General features: G+C 38.3%; 4 protein-coding genes across 7 annotated transcripts; 2 read left to right on the top strand and 2 right to left on the bottom strand.

Annotated features, from left to right (window-relative positions):
• LOC18771977 (pyruvate kinase, cytosolic isozyme) lies at window positions 1-2,887 on the top strand. Its single transcript, XM_007207355.2, has 3 exons — window positions 1-654; window positions 1,065-1,526; window positions 1,826-2,887. The coding sequence occupies exons 1-3, from the start codon at window positions 442-444 to the stop codon at window positions 2,636-2,638; spliced, it is 1,488 nt and encodes a 495-aa protein (XP_007207417.1). The 5' UTR covers window positions 1-441; the 3' UTR covers window positions 2,639-2,887.
• Window positions 3,420-5,839, bottom strand: LOC18774312 (E3 ubiquitin-protein ligase RDUF2). Of its 2 annotated transcripts, none has more exons than XM_007205321.2 (2): window positions 5,168-5,839; window positions 3,420-4,855 (listed from the first exon to the last, which is right to left on the bottom strand). In XM_007205321.2, exon 2 carries the CDS (start codon window positions 4,832-4,834, stop codon window positions 3,716-3,718), a length of 1,119 nt encoding a protein of 372 aa, XP_007205383.1. In that variant the 5' UTR covers window positions 4,835-4,855; window positions 5,168-5,839; the 3' UTR covers window positions 3,420-3,715. The 2 variants fall into 2 exon arrangements, with proteins under 2 accessions (XP_007205383.1, XP_020420942.1); XM_020565353.1 differs by having other exon boundaries at window positions 5,599-5,837.
• On the bottom strand, window positions 8,093-13,390 carry LOC18772366. 3 transcript variants are annotated; one of them, XM_020567231.1, is made up of 5 exons: window positions 12,786-13,390; window positions 12,507-12,700; window positions 12,030-12,333; window positions 9,491-9,541; window positions 8,093-8,719 (listed from the first exon to the last, which is right to left on the bottom strand). In XM_020567231.1, exons 1-5 carry the CDS (start codon window positions 12,876-12,878, stop codon window positions 8,684-8,686), a joined length of 678 nt encoding a protein of 225 aa, XP_020422820.1. In that variant the 5' UTR covers window positions 12,879-13,390; the 3' UTR covers window positions 8,093-8,683. The 3 variants fall into 3 exon arrangements, with proteins under 3 accessions (XP_020422820.1, XP_007205812.1, XP_020422821.1); XM_007205750.2 differs by having other exon boundaries at window positions 9,452-9,541; window positions 12,786-13,388; XM_020567232.1 differs by lacking the exon at window positions 9,491-9,541.
• On the top strand, window positions 13,905-15,969 carry LOC18772759. Its single transcript, XM_007205673.2, has 7 exons — window positions 13,905-14,322; window positions 14,545-14,622; window positions 14,802-14,854; window positions 14,957-15,093; window positions 15,193-15,257; window positions 15,460-15,518; window positions 15,670-15,969. The coding sequence occupies exons 1-7, from the start codon at window positions 14,013-14,015 to the stop codon at window positions 15,757-15,759; spliced, it is 792 nt and encodes a 263-aa protein (XP_007205735.1). The 5' UTR covers window positions 13,905-14,012; the 3' UTR covers window positions 15,760-15,969.

Genomic DNA, 16,055 nt, shown 5'->3' with positions numbered 1-16,055 from the left:
GCTTGGCTGATAAAATAAGCTACCTTGTTGCCCAAGAAGCAAGGGAATATGCTTATGCTGCTCGCTTGCTTCTATTGTTTTGTTTTGTTTTGTTTATAAAAAGGAAACAAAATATTAAAAGAGAAGAAAGAAAAACAGAGTGGCATCAGCGAACACGCTTCTCGCTCTTCTATTTTACCATTCTCTCTCATACAATCTCACAGACCATAGATCACACACACAGACCACAGATCGCAAAACCTATTAGCCTATAGCCCACCTTTTTTATTTTATATTTCTTTCTTTTTTCATTGAGATTGAGATTGAGTTGGCTCTTTCATTGACAAAACACACAACTCTCAAACTCTCCCCCAACTCTCCTCCAACTCGTCAACTCTCAAACTCTCAAAAAAGAAGAGGAAGAAGAAGATTCCAAGGCGGAAATACAAGGAGAATAGGAAAATGGATCAGAGGCCCAAGACGAAGATCGTGTGCACGCTAGGACCTGCATCGCGTTCGGTGCCCATGGTCGAGAAGCTGCTCAGGGCCGGAATGAACGTTGCGCGCTTCAACTTCTCCCATGGCTCCCACGAATACCATCAGGAGACCCTCGACAATCTCAGGGCCGCCATGGAATCCACCGGTATTCTATGCGCCGTCATGCTCGACACCAAGGTCTATTCTCTCTCCACCCCTCCCCATTCATTTCTTCCTCCCGATCCCATCTGATCCGAATTTATCGGATTCACTCACAAATCATGCATTGCCTTCTTTAATTCTCTGTTTCTTTCTTTGTTTTCTTTTCTTGTGTTTGCTTGCTTGTTTGTTTCCTCATGTTTGGCTTTAGGGTTCCCACACAAGAGCGCTATTAAATTTGTGTTTGATTTTGTTTTTTCCATTTCTTTTTTTTGTTGTTGTAAATTTCCTAGTGGGTGGGCGATTTTGATTCGCTAAATGCTAATGACCTAATATTAATCCTACCCATTTCTAAATTGATGGAAAACATTGTGGACCAAACCTGATTGGTAGATTGATTGATTGTTTGTTTGTTTGTTTGTTTGTTTCCCACATTTACTGCCACACAGGGTCCAGAGATTCGAACTGGATTTCTCAAGGATGCCAAACCTGTCCAGCTCAAACAGGGCCAAGAAATCACCATATCCACTGACTATAGCATCAAGGGTGATGAAACTACCATTTGCATGAGCTACAAGAAGTTGGCTGAGGATGTCAAGCCAGGGAGCATGATACTCTGCGCTGATGGCACTATCTCATTTTTGGTTTTATCTTGTGACAAGCAAAAGGGTTTGGTTCAATGCCGCTGTGAGAACTCTGCTGTTCTCGGTGAGAGAAAGAACGTTAATCTTCCAGGGGTCGTAGTGGATCTCCCAACCTTAACAGACAAGGACAAAGAAGATATTCTTAAGTGGGGAGTTCCAAATAAGATTGACATGATTGCTCTGTCTTTTGTTCGGAAAGGTTCCGACCTTGTGGAGGTTAGGAAGCTCCTTGGAAAGCATTCTAAGAATATCCTTCTCATGTCAAAGGTATGCTCATTTTCATAAACCATAAATTGACTCATTTCGGATTCTGCTTCTTTTTTTCTGCTTTCGACTTCAGAGAGAATTGTTGGTGCCATTGGTTAGCAAAATATTATGCATCGATTCATTTGAGAGTAAAAGCATGAAAGAGGGTTACTGATCATGTGGCATTATTCGGATAGTTTTTGAGACATTCACTAAAACTATGTGACTCTTTGCAATGTATCTACTTTCTTATATAGATACCATTAACAGGTGAGTTTCGATTACTTCTTTGGTTCTTACTTCAAAATTTGATTTGGTAGGTTGAGAATCAGGAAGGGGTGGCGAACTTTGATGACATCCTTGCAAATTCAGATGCATTCATGGTGGCACGAGGTGATCTTGGAATGGAAATTCCAATTGAAAAGATCTTCCTTGCCCAGAAAGTGATGATCTATAAGTGCAACATCCAAGGAAAACCCGTCGTCACGGCAACACAGATGTTGGAGTCAATGATCAAATCTCCACGTCCAACTAGGGCTGAAGCTACTGATGTTGCCAATGCGGTTCTAGATGGCACAGATTGTGTGATGTTAAGTGGTGAGACTGCTGCAGGAGCTTATCCTGAACTTGCAGTTCGGACCATGGCAAAAATATGCGTAGAAGCAGAAAGTACCCTTCATTATGGAGATGTCTTCAAAAGGATTATGGATCATTCTCCTGTGCCCATGAGCCCATTAGAGAGCCTGGCTTCTTCTGCCGTTAAAACAGCCAACTCGTCCAAAGCAGCTCTTATTTTGGTCCTAACCAGAGGAGGAAGTACCGCAAAACTGGTGGCTAAGTACAGACCAGGCATGCCTATACTGTCTGTTGTTGTCCCTGAGATCAAGACCGATTGCTTTGACTGGTCATGCAGTGATGAAGCTCCAGCAAGGCATAGTCTAATTTTCCGTGGCTTGGTTCCAGTTTTAAGTGCAGGATCTTCCAGGGCCTCTCATGCAGAGACGACTGACGAAGCACTGGACTTTGCCATTCAACATGCTAAGACGAAGGGGCTCTGCAAGAATGGAGATGCTGTTGTGGCTCTGCACCGTGATGGAACAGCATCTGTGATCAAGATCTTGACTGTGAAGTGATGATCATCCCGATAACTTTTTTGCTGCCCTTTTTGGCGTTCTCAGAATTAGCCAATGACAATGCTTATGATTTTGCCTCATTTAATATGTTTTTGGATGCAAAAACATCTACCTACTGCCATCTATCTTTGTGATGAGCTGGCTTTGATAGCTACATAATTGCTGAATGCGATATGGAACTTTATGCAATACTAATAGGATTATTTGCAATATTATCTTTAAGGGAATACATTTTCCTACTTTGCTGAATTTCGTGTTCATTATTCTTGATTGATATGCTTTTTTATCGTAATATAATCCTGTATGGAATTGCAGCATATGCCAGAGCTTGATTCTGTTTCTGTAAACTGTAGGGAACCAAATGCGTGGAACTGGTAAATTCATTACCACATGAAAGTTGGAAAGTTCTTTAATTCACAGCATTCATGCCACTTGAACTTGTGCAACAAAATGGAGAGTTTGAATATGCTCCATCCCATGACCAACATAAAACAATTCAATCAAACAAAATATATTCATGAGCGCATACAATTCAGTTCACTCGGCGGGCTTTTTTTTTTGGCGCATAATTGTCGGGGATATAATAATAATCAAGGGTTATCTTCCTGAATCACTTCCCAAGTATGAAAGAGGATCCCAAGATAATTTTTTTCAAAATTTCAAAATTCGTCAAATTTCAAAATTGGCATGTTGCAGTTTGTTAGTAATTCATGCAATGAAAAATGAGTAATATGAGGACTAGCAGCTACACCTTCAATTGTCAATTCAAACAAGCCAAAAGTCCAAGGATGCTGAAACTTTCAAATTAAGCAGCTAGCGTGCTAGAGGAAAGCAATACATCATCTCAAGCAAGAGCAAGTAATATAGCAACAGTAGAAGTTCTTATAGGTGTGTGTAGGAGGCGCCAAAACATCTACAAAACAAAAGACCACCCCTCTTTTTAAACACATAAACGCACAATTTGAACTTCCAAGATTCACATTCAAGTAAGATACTATGTACACAAGCAGACCATTGAAGCAACATAATGGACAAGAACTTGATATAGCCACTCAACTCAACTAATGGAAAATATACTCAATTCTCATCTGTTCGAGAAGCGCTTCCACTTCCAGTTGCATTTGCTGCTGAGGAAGAATTACCCCCACTGCCACTAGATTGAGATCCTGAGTTAGAAAACAGACCATTGAAAGGCCATGGAATTGAAAACCTTCTTCCGCTTCCGTTTCTCCCATCCCCATCTCCCTCCACCCCACCACCATCACCACCTATGTTTTCACTCTCCCTTTGGTCACTGCTGTTCCTAGAATTATCAGAATCGCGTTTGGATTCATCAGCAGGCAACTGAAACCTGCATACTGGACAGGAACTATGAAGCTCCAGCCATGGCAGAATACACCCGCTATGGAATTTATGCTTACATGGCATCTCTTTTGCTTCTACACCAGCCTCAAAATCATCCAAGCACACTGAACACTGCAAATTCTCCTTGATTGTCACAGTGGGCAGAGCTTCCACTGCCTCCTTTTGCGCTGGCGGAGTCCCATATCTGTTAGGATCATTCTCTGCCAAATGTTGCAGCAATAAATCTAAACCAGGCCCAATAAAATAATCGCCTAATGAACCCATAGGAGTGTGATTGTTGTTTTGGCCCTGATTCGAATCATAAGAACCCTGAACAATGATGGTTTGACTGAAAGGATTGATCAGAATTACTCGTTCCCTTTCCCTTTCCCTTTCTCTCTCCCTATCCCTATCCCTATCCCTATCCCTATCACTCTCAGAATTCTCAGACTCAGATGCCGAGCCAGCTCGAATGCCTTGAAGCAGCTGTAGAATAGTAGCCGAGTTTCTCCTCCTCCTTCGGATGATTGATTCAAGTTCCCTGTCCAATTCAGTGTCTCCGCCATGGCGGGCCTCGCCATCATCATTATCATCATCCTCATCCTCATCAAAGTCTAGTCGTCTTAATCTTCGGCGTCGATGGGGATTGTTCATCATTCCCAGCAAGATTGGTGCCCAGAGGGAGAGGGCTCGATCTGATCCAAAATCAGAGTCAGCTTCATGACTGTCCCTCGTGTTGCTATTCATTTCCTCAATAAATCCGCTTTGGCAAAATGGGCATTTCATTTCTACTTCCATGATGGGATCCACCATTTGAGAACACACGTGACACCAATACCTTGCTTCCTCCATTTCTCTTTTTCTCTTCGGTCACTGTCACAAGACCATAGCAAAAAGATCAAGATTTTAGCATGACTTCCCAGATCTAAGCCATCCAACAATTTAAATATTGTTCTTCAAAACCCAAAGAAATTCCATGAGACCATTTAAAATATAAATACTCCAAACCAGAAAAGAAAAAAAAAAAAAAATCAAATTTTGACAAGAACTTGAAGAGCACCTCCGATCAACCAAAGAAACAAATAATTTTAAAAATAAAGATGGTGAAACTTCTTCTAATCCAGAACATGCAAAACAAGAACAACAAAAGAAAAGGGGAAGACCATGAATTATTTTGATTCTTACCACAACCCAACAAAATCGGAGAGAAGACGACCAGAGAGACACAAGAGCACCAGCAACTCAGAGCTTGGGATATCAAATCGCGTCAGGAAATGAGGATTTTTATGAAGAAAGAAGAGGTGTAGGTGAAAAGATTTAAAGCCAAATGTAAAATTGGTAAGTAAAGAAGAGAAGGATCTGGAAGCATCGCTCTCATTCTTATTCAAGTCTTGGTGTTATTTCGGGACCAGGCTCTAATAATTAATATTAGAGGTTCAGAATTCAGAATTCAAGAAGAAGAAGAAGTACATATTTGACACGCAAACCATACAAACCTAATTAATTAGTTATTTAACCCCATGATCTATGCATACATACAGATACAGCAAGTCAAAAGAAGAAGAGGAAGAAGAATATGAATTCAGAAAGAAATAGCGGAATTGTAAACTGTGTACCCAAGCAACAGCAAGCAGTCAGTTTTTTGTGAATTTCTTTCTTTTCTGGGTTCTGCTCCGACGCTGCAAAAGAGAAAACTGAGGGAAACAAGAAGATTCCACCCACCCTTCCCCCCCCCCCCCCTCTCTCTCTCTCTATCCCATTCCCTTTGCAAGTTGCTACTTTCTTTCCTTTTCTTTTATTTTCTTGTAATTACAATTACTGGTCCACCGTTTATTTTCTTCTTCTTTGGTGTTTTTGTTTGTTTTGTGCCTTTGAGTTGGATGTGTGTAATTTACTTACTTTTTTTCCTTACTAAACGCGTTATGTATTATGCGCTGCTGGCAGTCTCTCATTCATTCTTTTTCAAAACCAAAAGGTTGCTCTCAGGCCAATCATTCTATTCGGTTCTTATTTTCTTTTTCTTTTTCTATATTAAGAACCCTTCATATCCAATTTTAGTCGATTTCTAATTTCTTTTCTACAAAAGTTAAATACTAGTGATTTTTTGTTGGACAAAAACATTGTGATTATTTAACAACTTCCCCATTGTTTTTGGTTAAAATTGTCATTTTCACAACTATTGATACCCATCCCAAAAAAAAAGAAAAAGAAAAAAAAAAAAGACTACAGTAAATAAGAAGGAGGGTTCTCACACGAACTACAAAGATATCATGAAGGTTTAAACATGAGCTCACTAATAGACAAATCAATACCCTTTTTCACTTCATCTATATTACATTTAATAGGAGAGATAGATAAGTAAATATATGCATTAATTATAAAAAGTAATTTTGTTAATACGAGTATACTTTTTTTTTTTGGTAATACGGGTATACTTAGAAAACAAGTTGTGTTGTATGAAGTTTCTTTGACCAAAAAAACAAGTTGTATGAAGTTTCTAAGGTTTCACATGTAATTACATAATACCTAATTTTTAGGAGCAATAGCAACGACATTAATCTTTGAACACCAAGTGATGTGATAATATTCTATTTATGAACTTTTTTTTTTCCTTTTGAGTACAAGCAATAGTTTAAATTGGAATTTCTCACACACACACAACTATGATGCCTTACTCTTTGTTTGGATGAGAGAAAATAACTCGAAATTTAGTTAAAAGTCGTGAATTTAAAAGGAGAAATTGACAATTCTCTTGTTTGGCAACTTAAGCGCGGAATTTATTAAATGACGCATGAAAAAAGTTGTGAAAATTGAGGCATCAAATTCCTGAGTTTAATTTCCACCGAAATAGGCATCATTTTGCAATTTCCACACTTTCATTTACAAAATTCTACATATATAAATCCAAATACTAAAATCTTCAATTACTAAAAATTAAAATGATAGAAATTTAAATTCCGTTATTTTAAAATTCTATGTAATTTTCAATTCTTTCATCAAAATAGATGATTAGGAATTCAAACTTCCAACCTTTTAGTATGCAAATCAAATCCCTTTTCCACTTAATTGAGACCCATTAGCTATATTCATGAACTATGCATAACAAATATTGGTATCCAAAGATTAATGCTTTAAAAAATAGTGGGAAGGTTGACATTGACAATCATTCATATGGCCGACACGTCATTTCATAAACAATTAAAGCTTACGGCTCATGGCCCCATTGACGTTTCAATTGAACGCTTAGTTACACTTAACCAATTTTATTAACCCAAGGGTGTACTATTTTATTCTAATATTTCTGTACCACATGTTTATGTATTTCTGTTTACAATGTTAAAATACATAACAAATTTGAATCCGCATTCTCATCTCCTATGGTTCAGAAAAAAAAAACCCTCAAGTTGTTGATGGGTTTAATTAATATCAAAGATGATTTAATGTAGCATAGCAAATAGCGACGGGAATCTAAAGTGAAGGTCTCTTTCTCCGTTGATCAATATCCTGCTGGCTGCTGTCTGTGCTGCTGCACCTCGATTAATCCCTTGATGATTTGTTTTTTCCTTTTCATTCAGTCGCATCTCTTTCCTTACGTCGTTTTTGTACATATTCTCCTTTTCTTCCCAAAAAAAAAAGGGGACCAATCCTCTTCTTTGGTAGATCCCTCTTGTTCATGTTTAGTCTCTTTCGTTTTGGAAGCTGTTTCCATTTACATCTATATGTTGCTTCCTTACTTTCCTCTAGTCCAGTGAAAAATAGCTTTGACTTGCAGATCAGTGGCCTCAAATTCAAATCTACATGGAACCTTGGTAATGTGTGTGAGACATTGAACACCAGCTTTTTTCTTAGCAACAACTAACAAGTCCACCAAAAACTCATCCTATCATTCAATCCTATTCCTCTCCCTAGACTCACAACACACACTCAAATTACATGGCCGTTTAAAAAAAATTAAATAAAAAAACTGATCAGACGGCCTTTACCTACTCTTCAGTCTGCATGTTTCTTATTTACGCTGTCCATGGTTCTCATGGTGAACGTGAGAAGAATTATACGTTTAGGCATACGATTATCCAAAAATAAAGAGTCGTATATCTACCATACACCTGCTTAAGAAAACAAAATTTTGCAATTAAATAGTTAACAATGACATAGTAAGGGAGTGTCTTCATCTGCAAGGTATATTTGATCAGAAGATATCATAGTAAGGAGTGTCTAATCCCATAAAAAACAAAGCTCCATCGAAAGGGTCAAGCAATGCTATGCTATTAAGGGGGAACAAACGTGAGGCAATTGCCTCAGTTCCTTAACGACGATGCTACTGTCGACTTAACTAACACCCAGCCCGCACAATTCGAGTACAAGAGGCAATTGCATGTCTGACTGTGTGCTGCGCAGTGTAGCCAGCATGCTAATGCGAGTAGTTCATCCACAGGGACCACTGGTCTTGGATCTTGATCCAAGCTTTGGCTTACCAAGCTTTTGGCATACCAAACTACAGGGACCATCCATGTGGTTCTCCTTTTAATACTTTGATAGGCAGCTTCCATCCGGGCAAAAAAAATCCAATAATATGTGATCCGACTGTACAAGGCTCACTCCAAAAACACAATCTGCCCGCAGTGACTACATCATATGAAATATCCTCTAAACAACTAGGGGAGTGGTTCCCAAAAGAAAAGAGAGAGGGCACACCCAAAATTAAACGGAATTAGGCTGGTCTGCTGCCTTCTCCTCCTGCAAGGACTCATCTAGTTAGAAGCGGCAAAAATGACAATTCAAATGGATGAAATAATACTTATCAGAGATCTATATAAGAAAAACTCGTATAAAACTCTAGCAGGAAAAAGTCCCAATCTCTAAATGAACAGTCTAATATATTGTTCCGAAATGCATAGATCTATCTGATGACAATCTTCCCTGTCAATGACTAATACTTAAACGGCATAGGTAGCAAACTGTAGTGGCTGAAAAAAATGCACGAGTCAATAACATTTTGGATGTAATAAGAAAGCAGCACAAGAGAAAAACTACTGATAAGGGGGCCATTCCAAGATGGATGGCTAAAATCATTTTACACAACAATTCTAATGCTTGCACATAATCAGAATACAAATACGGTTAGATAACAACCGCAAATCATCATCCCATCAAATTATGGGAAGAGAAGTGCACAAATGTATTATCGAAAGTCCAACTGAGAACTCCATGTCAGTTCAAATCCAAGAAAATGGCCTCAAAGTGCCACCCAACCAAAAACTCGATGTAGATAAGCATGTGAATGAAATATTCGGTCAGTTGGCGTTGCTGGGAGATAACACAGAAGGGTGAGGAAGAAACAATGCTATCTACTGAATCCAATATATTAACCCCATGAAAGAATAGTGGGGATCACAACCCGCATCATCAGACACATTATGTTTCTAAATTTCATAAAAATGATCGAAAACATATTTCATGGATACTCACATCTACAAACTCAAAAGATCTGACTACAGATGGTTTCACCTTAGAAGCTTCAGCAGCAGAAGTAGATCCATTGCCACTGTAACATTTTCCCTAAAAACAAATAACAGTGGTTTCAATTTGGTAACAGTTGAGAAACAGCCAATGCTACCTTCTAATACACGAGCAATATTACGAAAATCTGAAGAAACAAAAGATATCAGATGTTTCCAAACTTCAAACACCAACGCATATCTCAGTGGTTCAAATCATAGCAAAATGTAAATCTGCAAATTAGATGTTGCACATAGTACACCATATATTCCAGTTCAATTTTTTCCCCTGGTGGAATACTGTTAAAACCATCATGCAGGGAACCAGAACACGATGCAATACGAACACATCACTTTTAATTTTTCTTTTTATTTGTTTTTATTATCACATGACTTCATAAACACTTCAACCTAAGGCCCTTAGCATACTCATCCCCTCGAGTGTTGACCCTCAATGAACTTTTTAGAAAATGAAATTCTTTACACTTTTCTAATGACCTTTCTATGTATCATTTTCCCAAAAGGAAAAAGCACAAGTAGAAACTGTGACAATGGGTGAAAAACAATTCTCACATCCCAAACAAGGGTCCCAATGAAAATTCCTTACATGTACTAACCAATATATCTCTACAACAAACACTTTTGTTGATCACACGGTTCATTCATTGGCCAGAAAAGGAAGGAAAAGTATTTGCAGAGCTCGTGCCTTTGATTCCTTAGAGACTTCAATATTCTCAAGTCTGCATCTAGGTGATTGCTCAACATCATCGATGAAGTCAGATCAAAGTGGATGAGTGTAACAAACTGCATAGATACCCTCTCCTTCAATCGCCACAAAACATATCCACAAAAGGCCCCATCTAATTGATGCCATAATGACTCAATGATCAAAACCAATTTTAGCAAGAACTTCGGGGCTAGAATGGCAAGAACATCAACGTTCTCTACTGTTGCCTGGCCTACTATCCAACGATGATCCAAGTCCAAGTAAATCCTACAGGATTCCTCTGATGTAAAGGGCCTTTTCAAGTCCAAAGAACAAGGTTGACCACACCCACTTAGAACAGTTGAAGTCAAACCTTTCAGCTCCCACTCCTAGAATGCAAATGTTACCAGAGCAGCAAACTTGCCCAGAGTGGACATCTGTCCAGAACAGACATATCACGTCCTTTTTCAAGGAAGCCTAATTAGAATTACTTTCCTTAACCAAGTTGGATACAAAGAATTGAGAATAGCGTCATTGTTCATGGTATCCAACCCTCCTGTCCTTTATAAAGATTCTTGCCTCAAAGTCAAAGAGGACTTTGATGGTCTCATAGGGAATGGTACATGCTGATGCAGGATGCATAGGACCTAAATTGTTTAGTTTCCTAATTTATTTGTTAGTTTCCTATATTCTTTAGTTTTCCAAATCCTAGTAGGATTTCTTAGTTTCCTATTTCATTAGGAATAGGATTTCTGTTTTAGCTGGAGATTTTAATCCTATTGTCTCTAGGTTTTAGTTTGCTATAAATACCCCTATGTAGTTCTTTAAAATGCAGATTTGAATATTGATTAAACCTTCTCTTAACTCTCTGATTTCTGCCTGCCTTCTATCTTTCTTTCCTTCAGCTTCTCTTATTCTTTTCTGTCCTATTGCTCTGAGTGTTAAAACTAACACACCCAGGGCTGTGCTACATCACATACATTGCATCACTAGAATTCTACGTGTTCCTGTTACCTTTCTCCTCAAACATTTTCGAATCTATATATTTTCTTGTTGTCTGTGGAAGGCATCATGCTGGTGAGACCCCTAATCTTCAATAGATACTTTCTTGTTGTCTTGTAGGGATATATTCACAGAATCTTGTCTGCGGTGAATTTTGACAACCACAAGTGGGGCACTGTCTACATTCCTTCATTATGCTCTTTCTCCCTCATGTCTCTCCTTTACTGATATTATGATAACCAAAATTTAGGGTTTTAAAATTGCAGACTCTATCTTCTTGTTTCTTGTATAAAAGACTAAAAGAATTGTGGACTCTTAACTTTTTCTATCTATAGACAGTTGCGTTTAGAATAGATTAAAAAAACCAATAAATATTGGTAGTGGAAAACTTCAGTTAGATTTGCAGCGGCATTGACTTCTAACCCAAGTTTCCAAGAATCCAAAGTAAATTAAAATGAAGTTTTAGAGCAACATGTAAACGGAAAGAGGTGATGACATATTTCATTGATGTCTTTCTTTGAACGAGTAAACTTTAAGGAATCATGGATTGTATGAGATTCTAAACAAATATACAGGGCGAAGGTATACAACTTTGTTGCTTTACGAAAAAAAAAAATTACAAAAGTCGAAAAACAAGATGCGGTGAGTTTGTTAACATATTATTGGATAAACTTGAGGGTAATAGGCGAACAAAGAAAATGAGGCGATGACATAGTCTAAGTGTATATACAAGAGAAATGCAAAGAGAAATGAAAGGTTGAGTAGGTATGTAATGTAAGAGGATGCAATGTGAGTGACAGATAAATGGGTAGAAAGATAGATAGAGAGAGAGAGGACAAACCTGACCATCTTCAAAGAGTGATGAGTAATAAGCTGGATCATAAATAGAGCCCCCTAAAGCATCACTAGAATCTGAAGTTTGTCGAGGTACAACAGGAGTAGTTGGACTCAAGAAACTATTTCTCAAATCAAAATCGGCTTCTCTAGGAAGTGCAATAGTGTCTACATAGGAAAGGCCCAACCTGTAAATCTGAATCCACAAGAAGGAGGAGGATAACCTCACAGAAAAGCCAACAATTTGCATGACGAGAGTGAGTTTCACTGAGAAGATGTACCAAATTGTATTACTCCCAGGAGAAAGGTTCCTGCACAACAAGTGCACAGACAAGAAGAATCAAACATACACATTACATACTGCACCAAAAAGGAAACATACTTGCTATGATATTACAGATAAAGACTCATATAGAGATGGGAAATGAATGTGATATATACATGGTTTGGTTTGAAAGATAAATTGGAAGGAAACAAGATTTACCATATTTCGTGGGAAAAGAGAATGAACCAAAAGACATCGAGGAAGACGGTGCAGACGAGAAGGACGGCATATGTACGGCCGAGGCTCTGACTGCTGCTCTCGATTGCTACCAGAGCGAACAATGCAATCGCCAGATTTATCAGCAACACCCCGTTGTACAGTGCTCCCAGCGATCCCACCAATGCACACCCAACCTATGCATATTGAACAATCAGTGATTGATATTGATTGAAACCCTTGTTTTTCTGGTTTCGATGAATTTGAAAGACAGAAACGTACCTGAATGTAGAGGAGGATGACGGCCAATGATTGAAGCCTGTCGTAATCACGAAGCCATGGCTGTATTCGATCACGCAATGATTCACAAAGCATTATAGACTCCTACCCCCTACCCCCTCCCCTGCCCCACCCTCCGACTCTCTCGCTAATCTTCTTCTTGTTATTTCACTGCTTCTTGTTGTTGCCTTTTCTCCAAACCCACCTATTATATGGCAATGAAAAATTCAAATGAGCATTACGTGAATTTAAGGTCTATTTTCCCTAATGCCTCTTGAGGCCAACTCATTCTTCCAAAGGTTCTTGATTCTTCCTCCTTTCTTTCTTCTTCTTCTTGTTAAACCAACTCTTCCTTTTCTCAGTTTCTTTTCCGTTTCTCCCCCTTTCTCTTTTTTCTTTTTCTCTTCCTTTTTTTCCCTCTTGGCAAATTGGCTGCTAGTACAACTCATGGTAATTACCAATTGACAAGTAATGTTGAGTCATTTGACCATTAGGTAGGTGCATCATCATCATCATGTGCATGACCAAATTAGCAGTGATGGGGGATGAGCTGAACCCTGGCTACTATGCAACTTAGCAACTAGGCTACTATTATATGCCATTTCAAAATTTGGAAAACTCTCGTTCTTTTTCCCTAGCACATTAAAGACTTTTTTATCGTTCTTTTAAGATCTATAAATGTAGTTACTTAGAAGACTCAGGTTAGATTAGTTGGAGAGGGCAGTGAGTCCGACTTTCGGTCTTCTTGTACCTATGTTTGAATCACAATTTCTGTAGATTATATTAATTTAGAGTAATTTAAATTATCACTTATATTAATATATATAGTTAATTTTATTAAATATGTTAAATTATTATCCAATTTAATAAGTTTAATTCCAAACACCAAACAAGGATCCAAATTCTCATTCATTTTAATTGAAATAATTAAAGCTCTCCGCTGAAACCCCTCATAAAATATTGGTGGAAGAATAAATTAAGGCTCCTAAGCTGAGAAGACAAAATTCATTATGCTAAAAAAAAACAGTTGGGCCTAAAAGTCCTTAGCATGTGCACAATTTTGCTACTTTTCGAAATGGGCTCCTTGATGAGTGAGAATGAAAGCCCAAACTGATACATATATTGTTGGCGAAAGGCCTTTCACTTACTAGAACTAAAAGGCCAAGAGGCGCAAAGCAAGCAAATAATTGATCTGAGAAAAAAAAATTAGAAAAGAAAGAAGGAAGGAAAATGGCGGAGACGACGCCGTCGCCGTCATCATCAACGTGGGAGCAAGGGGAACAGGTGAATGTGAATAGTAGTAATATGAGTTTAGGAAAGGGTGATGATGATGAAAAGAATGGGCAAGAGGCAGCAGCATCAGCTTCTTCAGTGGCAATGGCAGCATCGATGGCGGAGGATCTGCAGCGTACGGTCATGCAATCCACGGACTCTGCCATTCGTTCAGCTCGCTCTCTCCAACACCACTTGCCCCAATATGTCGAAAAAGCTGTCTCCGACTACAGGACCTACGAAAATGCTTTCTTCACCAAGATCAAAGGTAGGCTCAAAATTCTTTCATTCCTTCTTTCATTTCTTAATTAGTTAATGGTTCAGATTTATTTTTATATCATAGCGAAAATGGCTGGCTAATCACTAATTAGTAATCAGTAAACAATCATTAATTGAATTGAAAATACACAAATTGATCAATCATGAGCTTGTGTGTGTGAATTTTCTATTTTGTAATTGAACTGAATTGAACTGCATGCTGTGAATACAGAAGGGTTGATGAGTGCAAGAGAGCACCCGACCTCAACTCTTGGAATTGGTCTTACTGCTGCCTTCCTTCTTTTGCCAGGTCTTCCTTTTACTTTGCTTCAATACTCACTCTTTTATTTATTTGTTTGTTTGCTTCTTACACATGATTTCACCAACCTATGCATAGCCCATAACACAGAACACATGCATCGTTCACACTTTCATTTTTATGCCTGTACACACATATATATTCTAAAAATATTAGGCTCTTGGTTGCAGGACCAAGAAGGTTCTTCATCCGCCAGACATTTAGTCGACTTCAGAGTGAGGAGGTATGTATATGTACCCTCCCTCACACCTGAAACTCAAAACCTTTACCTCTAGTTTCTTTTTCTTCTGATATTAATTACAATTTACAACTAATGTATGTAAAGGCACAATTTGTTAGAGCTGAGAAGAATGTAAAGGAGCTAAATCTTTCAGTTGATTTGATGAAGAAGGAGAGCAAGAAACTTCTTGAAAGGGCACTTCTTGCTGAAAAGGATATGAAATATGGCCAGACTGATCTCATGTACCCACCCTCTCATCCAACTGCTCTTGTATTGATTACCTATATTTTCATTACCTGTCTGTCTGTCTGTGTCTTGATTCCGCCAAATAATTTATGCAGGGATGTGGGAAGTCAAATTCAATCTCTATCTAAATCTGTTCACAAGGTTGAATCCCAAGCTGCAGGTTTGAGCTCTTGAATGCTCTCCCCTTTTCTTTTTATTATAAAGTTAATTGGAGAGGCTTTAACTTGGTCTTTGGAGTTTTTATGTTTGACTTGGGTCTTGGTTCTCGATGTCATGCACTTTTGATGAACTTGGATTGAGAAAACGTTTATTGAATATCAGACTGGAATTATGTCCCCATTTGGTATTACATTTTTGTGTAGATTTAATGGATGGGCTGCGAGAAATTCCTAATAGGGAGGCCTTGAAGCTTAGAGCAGAGGCAAGTTCAAACAAAACACCACCTTCATTCACACTTTTTGTTTTAATTCCTTGTGCATTTGTTTGAATATGTTGTTTACATCATGGTAAAACTGTCTCTTTCTTTCTCTCTCTCTCTCTCTCTCTCACTCTGCCCCTCATGTTTATATTAGGTTGCTTCAATGGCATCAGTTTTGAAAAGGCAGAGGTCTGTGCTGGACAAACGGATAATGAAGATCTCGGAACTAGGACTTCCAGTGTAACAGCTAGGAGAGATTGAAGGGCGATTGAGCCAGGAATTTTGCTATCTGATATAGGGTGGTGCTTTACACACCCCCTTTTTCTTTTTGTTGATTCTCAATTGGCATGCAACCATTAGTTCTGCTTTGTAAGCATGCAACCAGTAGTTCTGTTTTGTAATAAAATAACTCCAGGAGTGGCAATCAATTTTCACTTCTATTCATTTGTGAATATCTTATCTGACTTCCCTTTGTTATCGTTAATGATTTTGTTTTAATTGCAGAGAAAGACAGAAGTTGGAGATGTAAGAGAAAAAAAA

Source organism: Prunus persica, chromosome G6, assembly GCF_000346465.2.
Source record: "Prunus persica cultivar Lovell chromosome G6, Prunus_persica_NCBIv2, whole genome shotgun sequence".
NCBI classification, from domain to species: domain Eukaryota; kingdom Viridiplantae; phylum Streptophyta; class Magnoliopsida; order Rosales; family Rosaceae; genus Prunus; species Prunus persica.
Note: the sequence above shows the minus strand (reverse complement) of the source record. Positions and strands in the feature narration are given on the sequence as shown.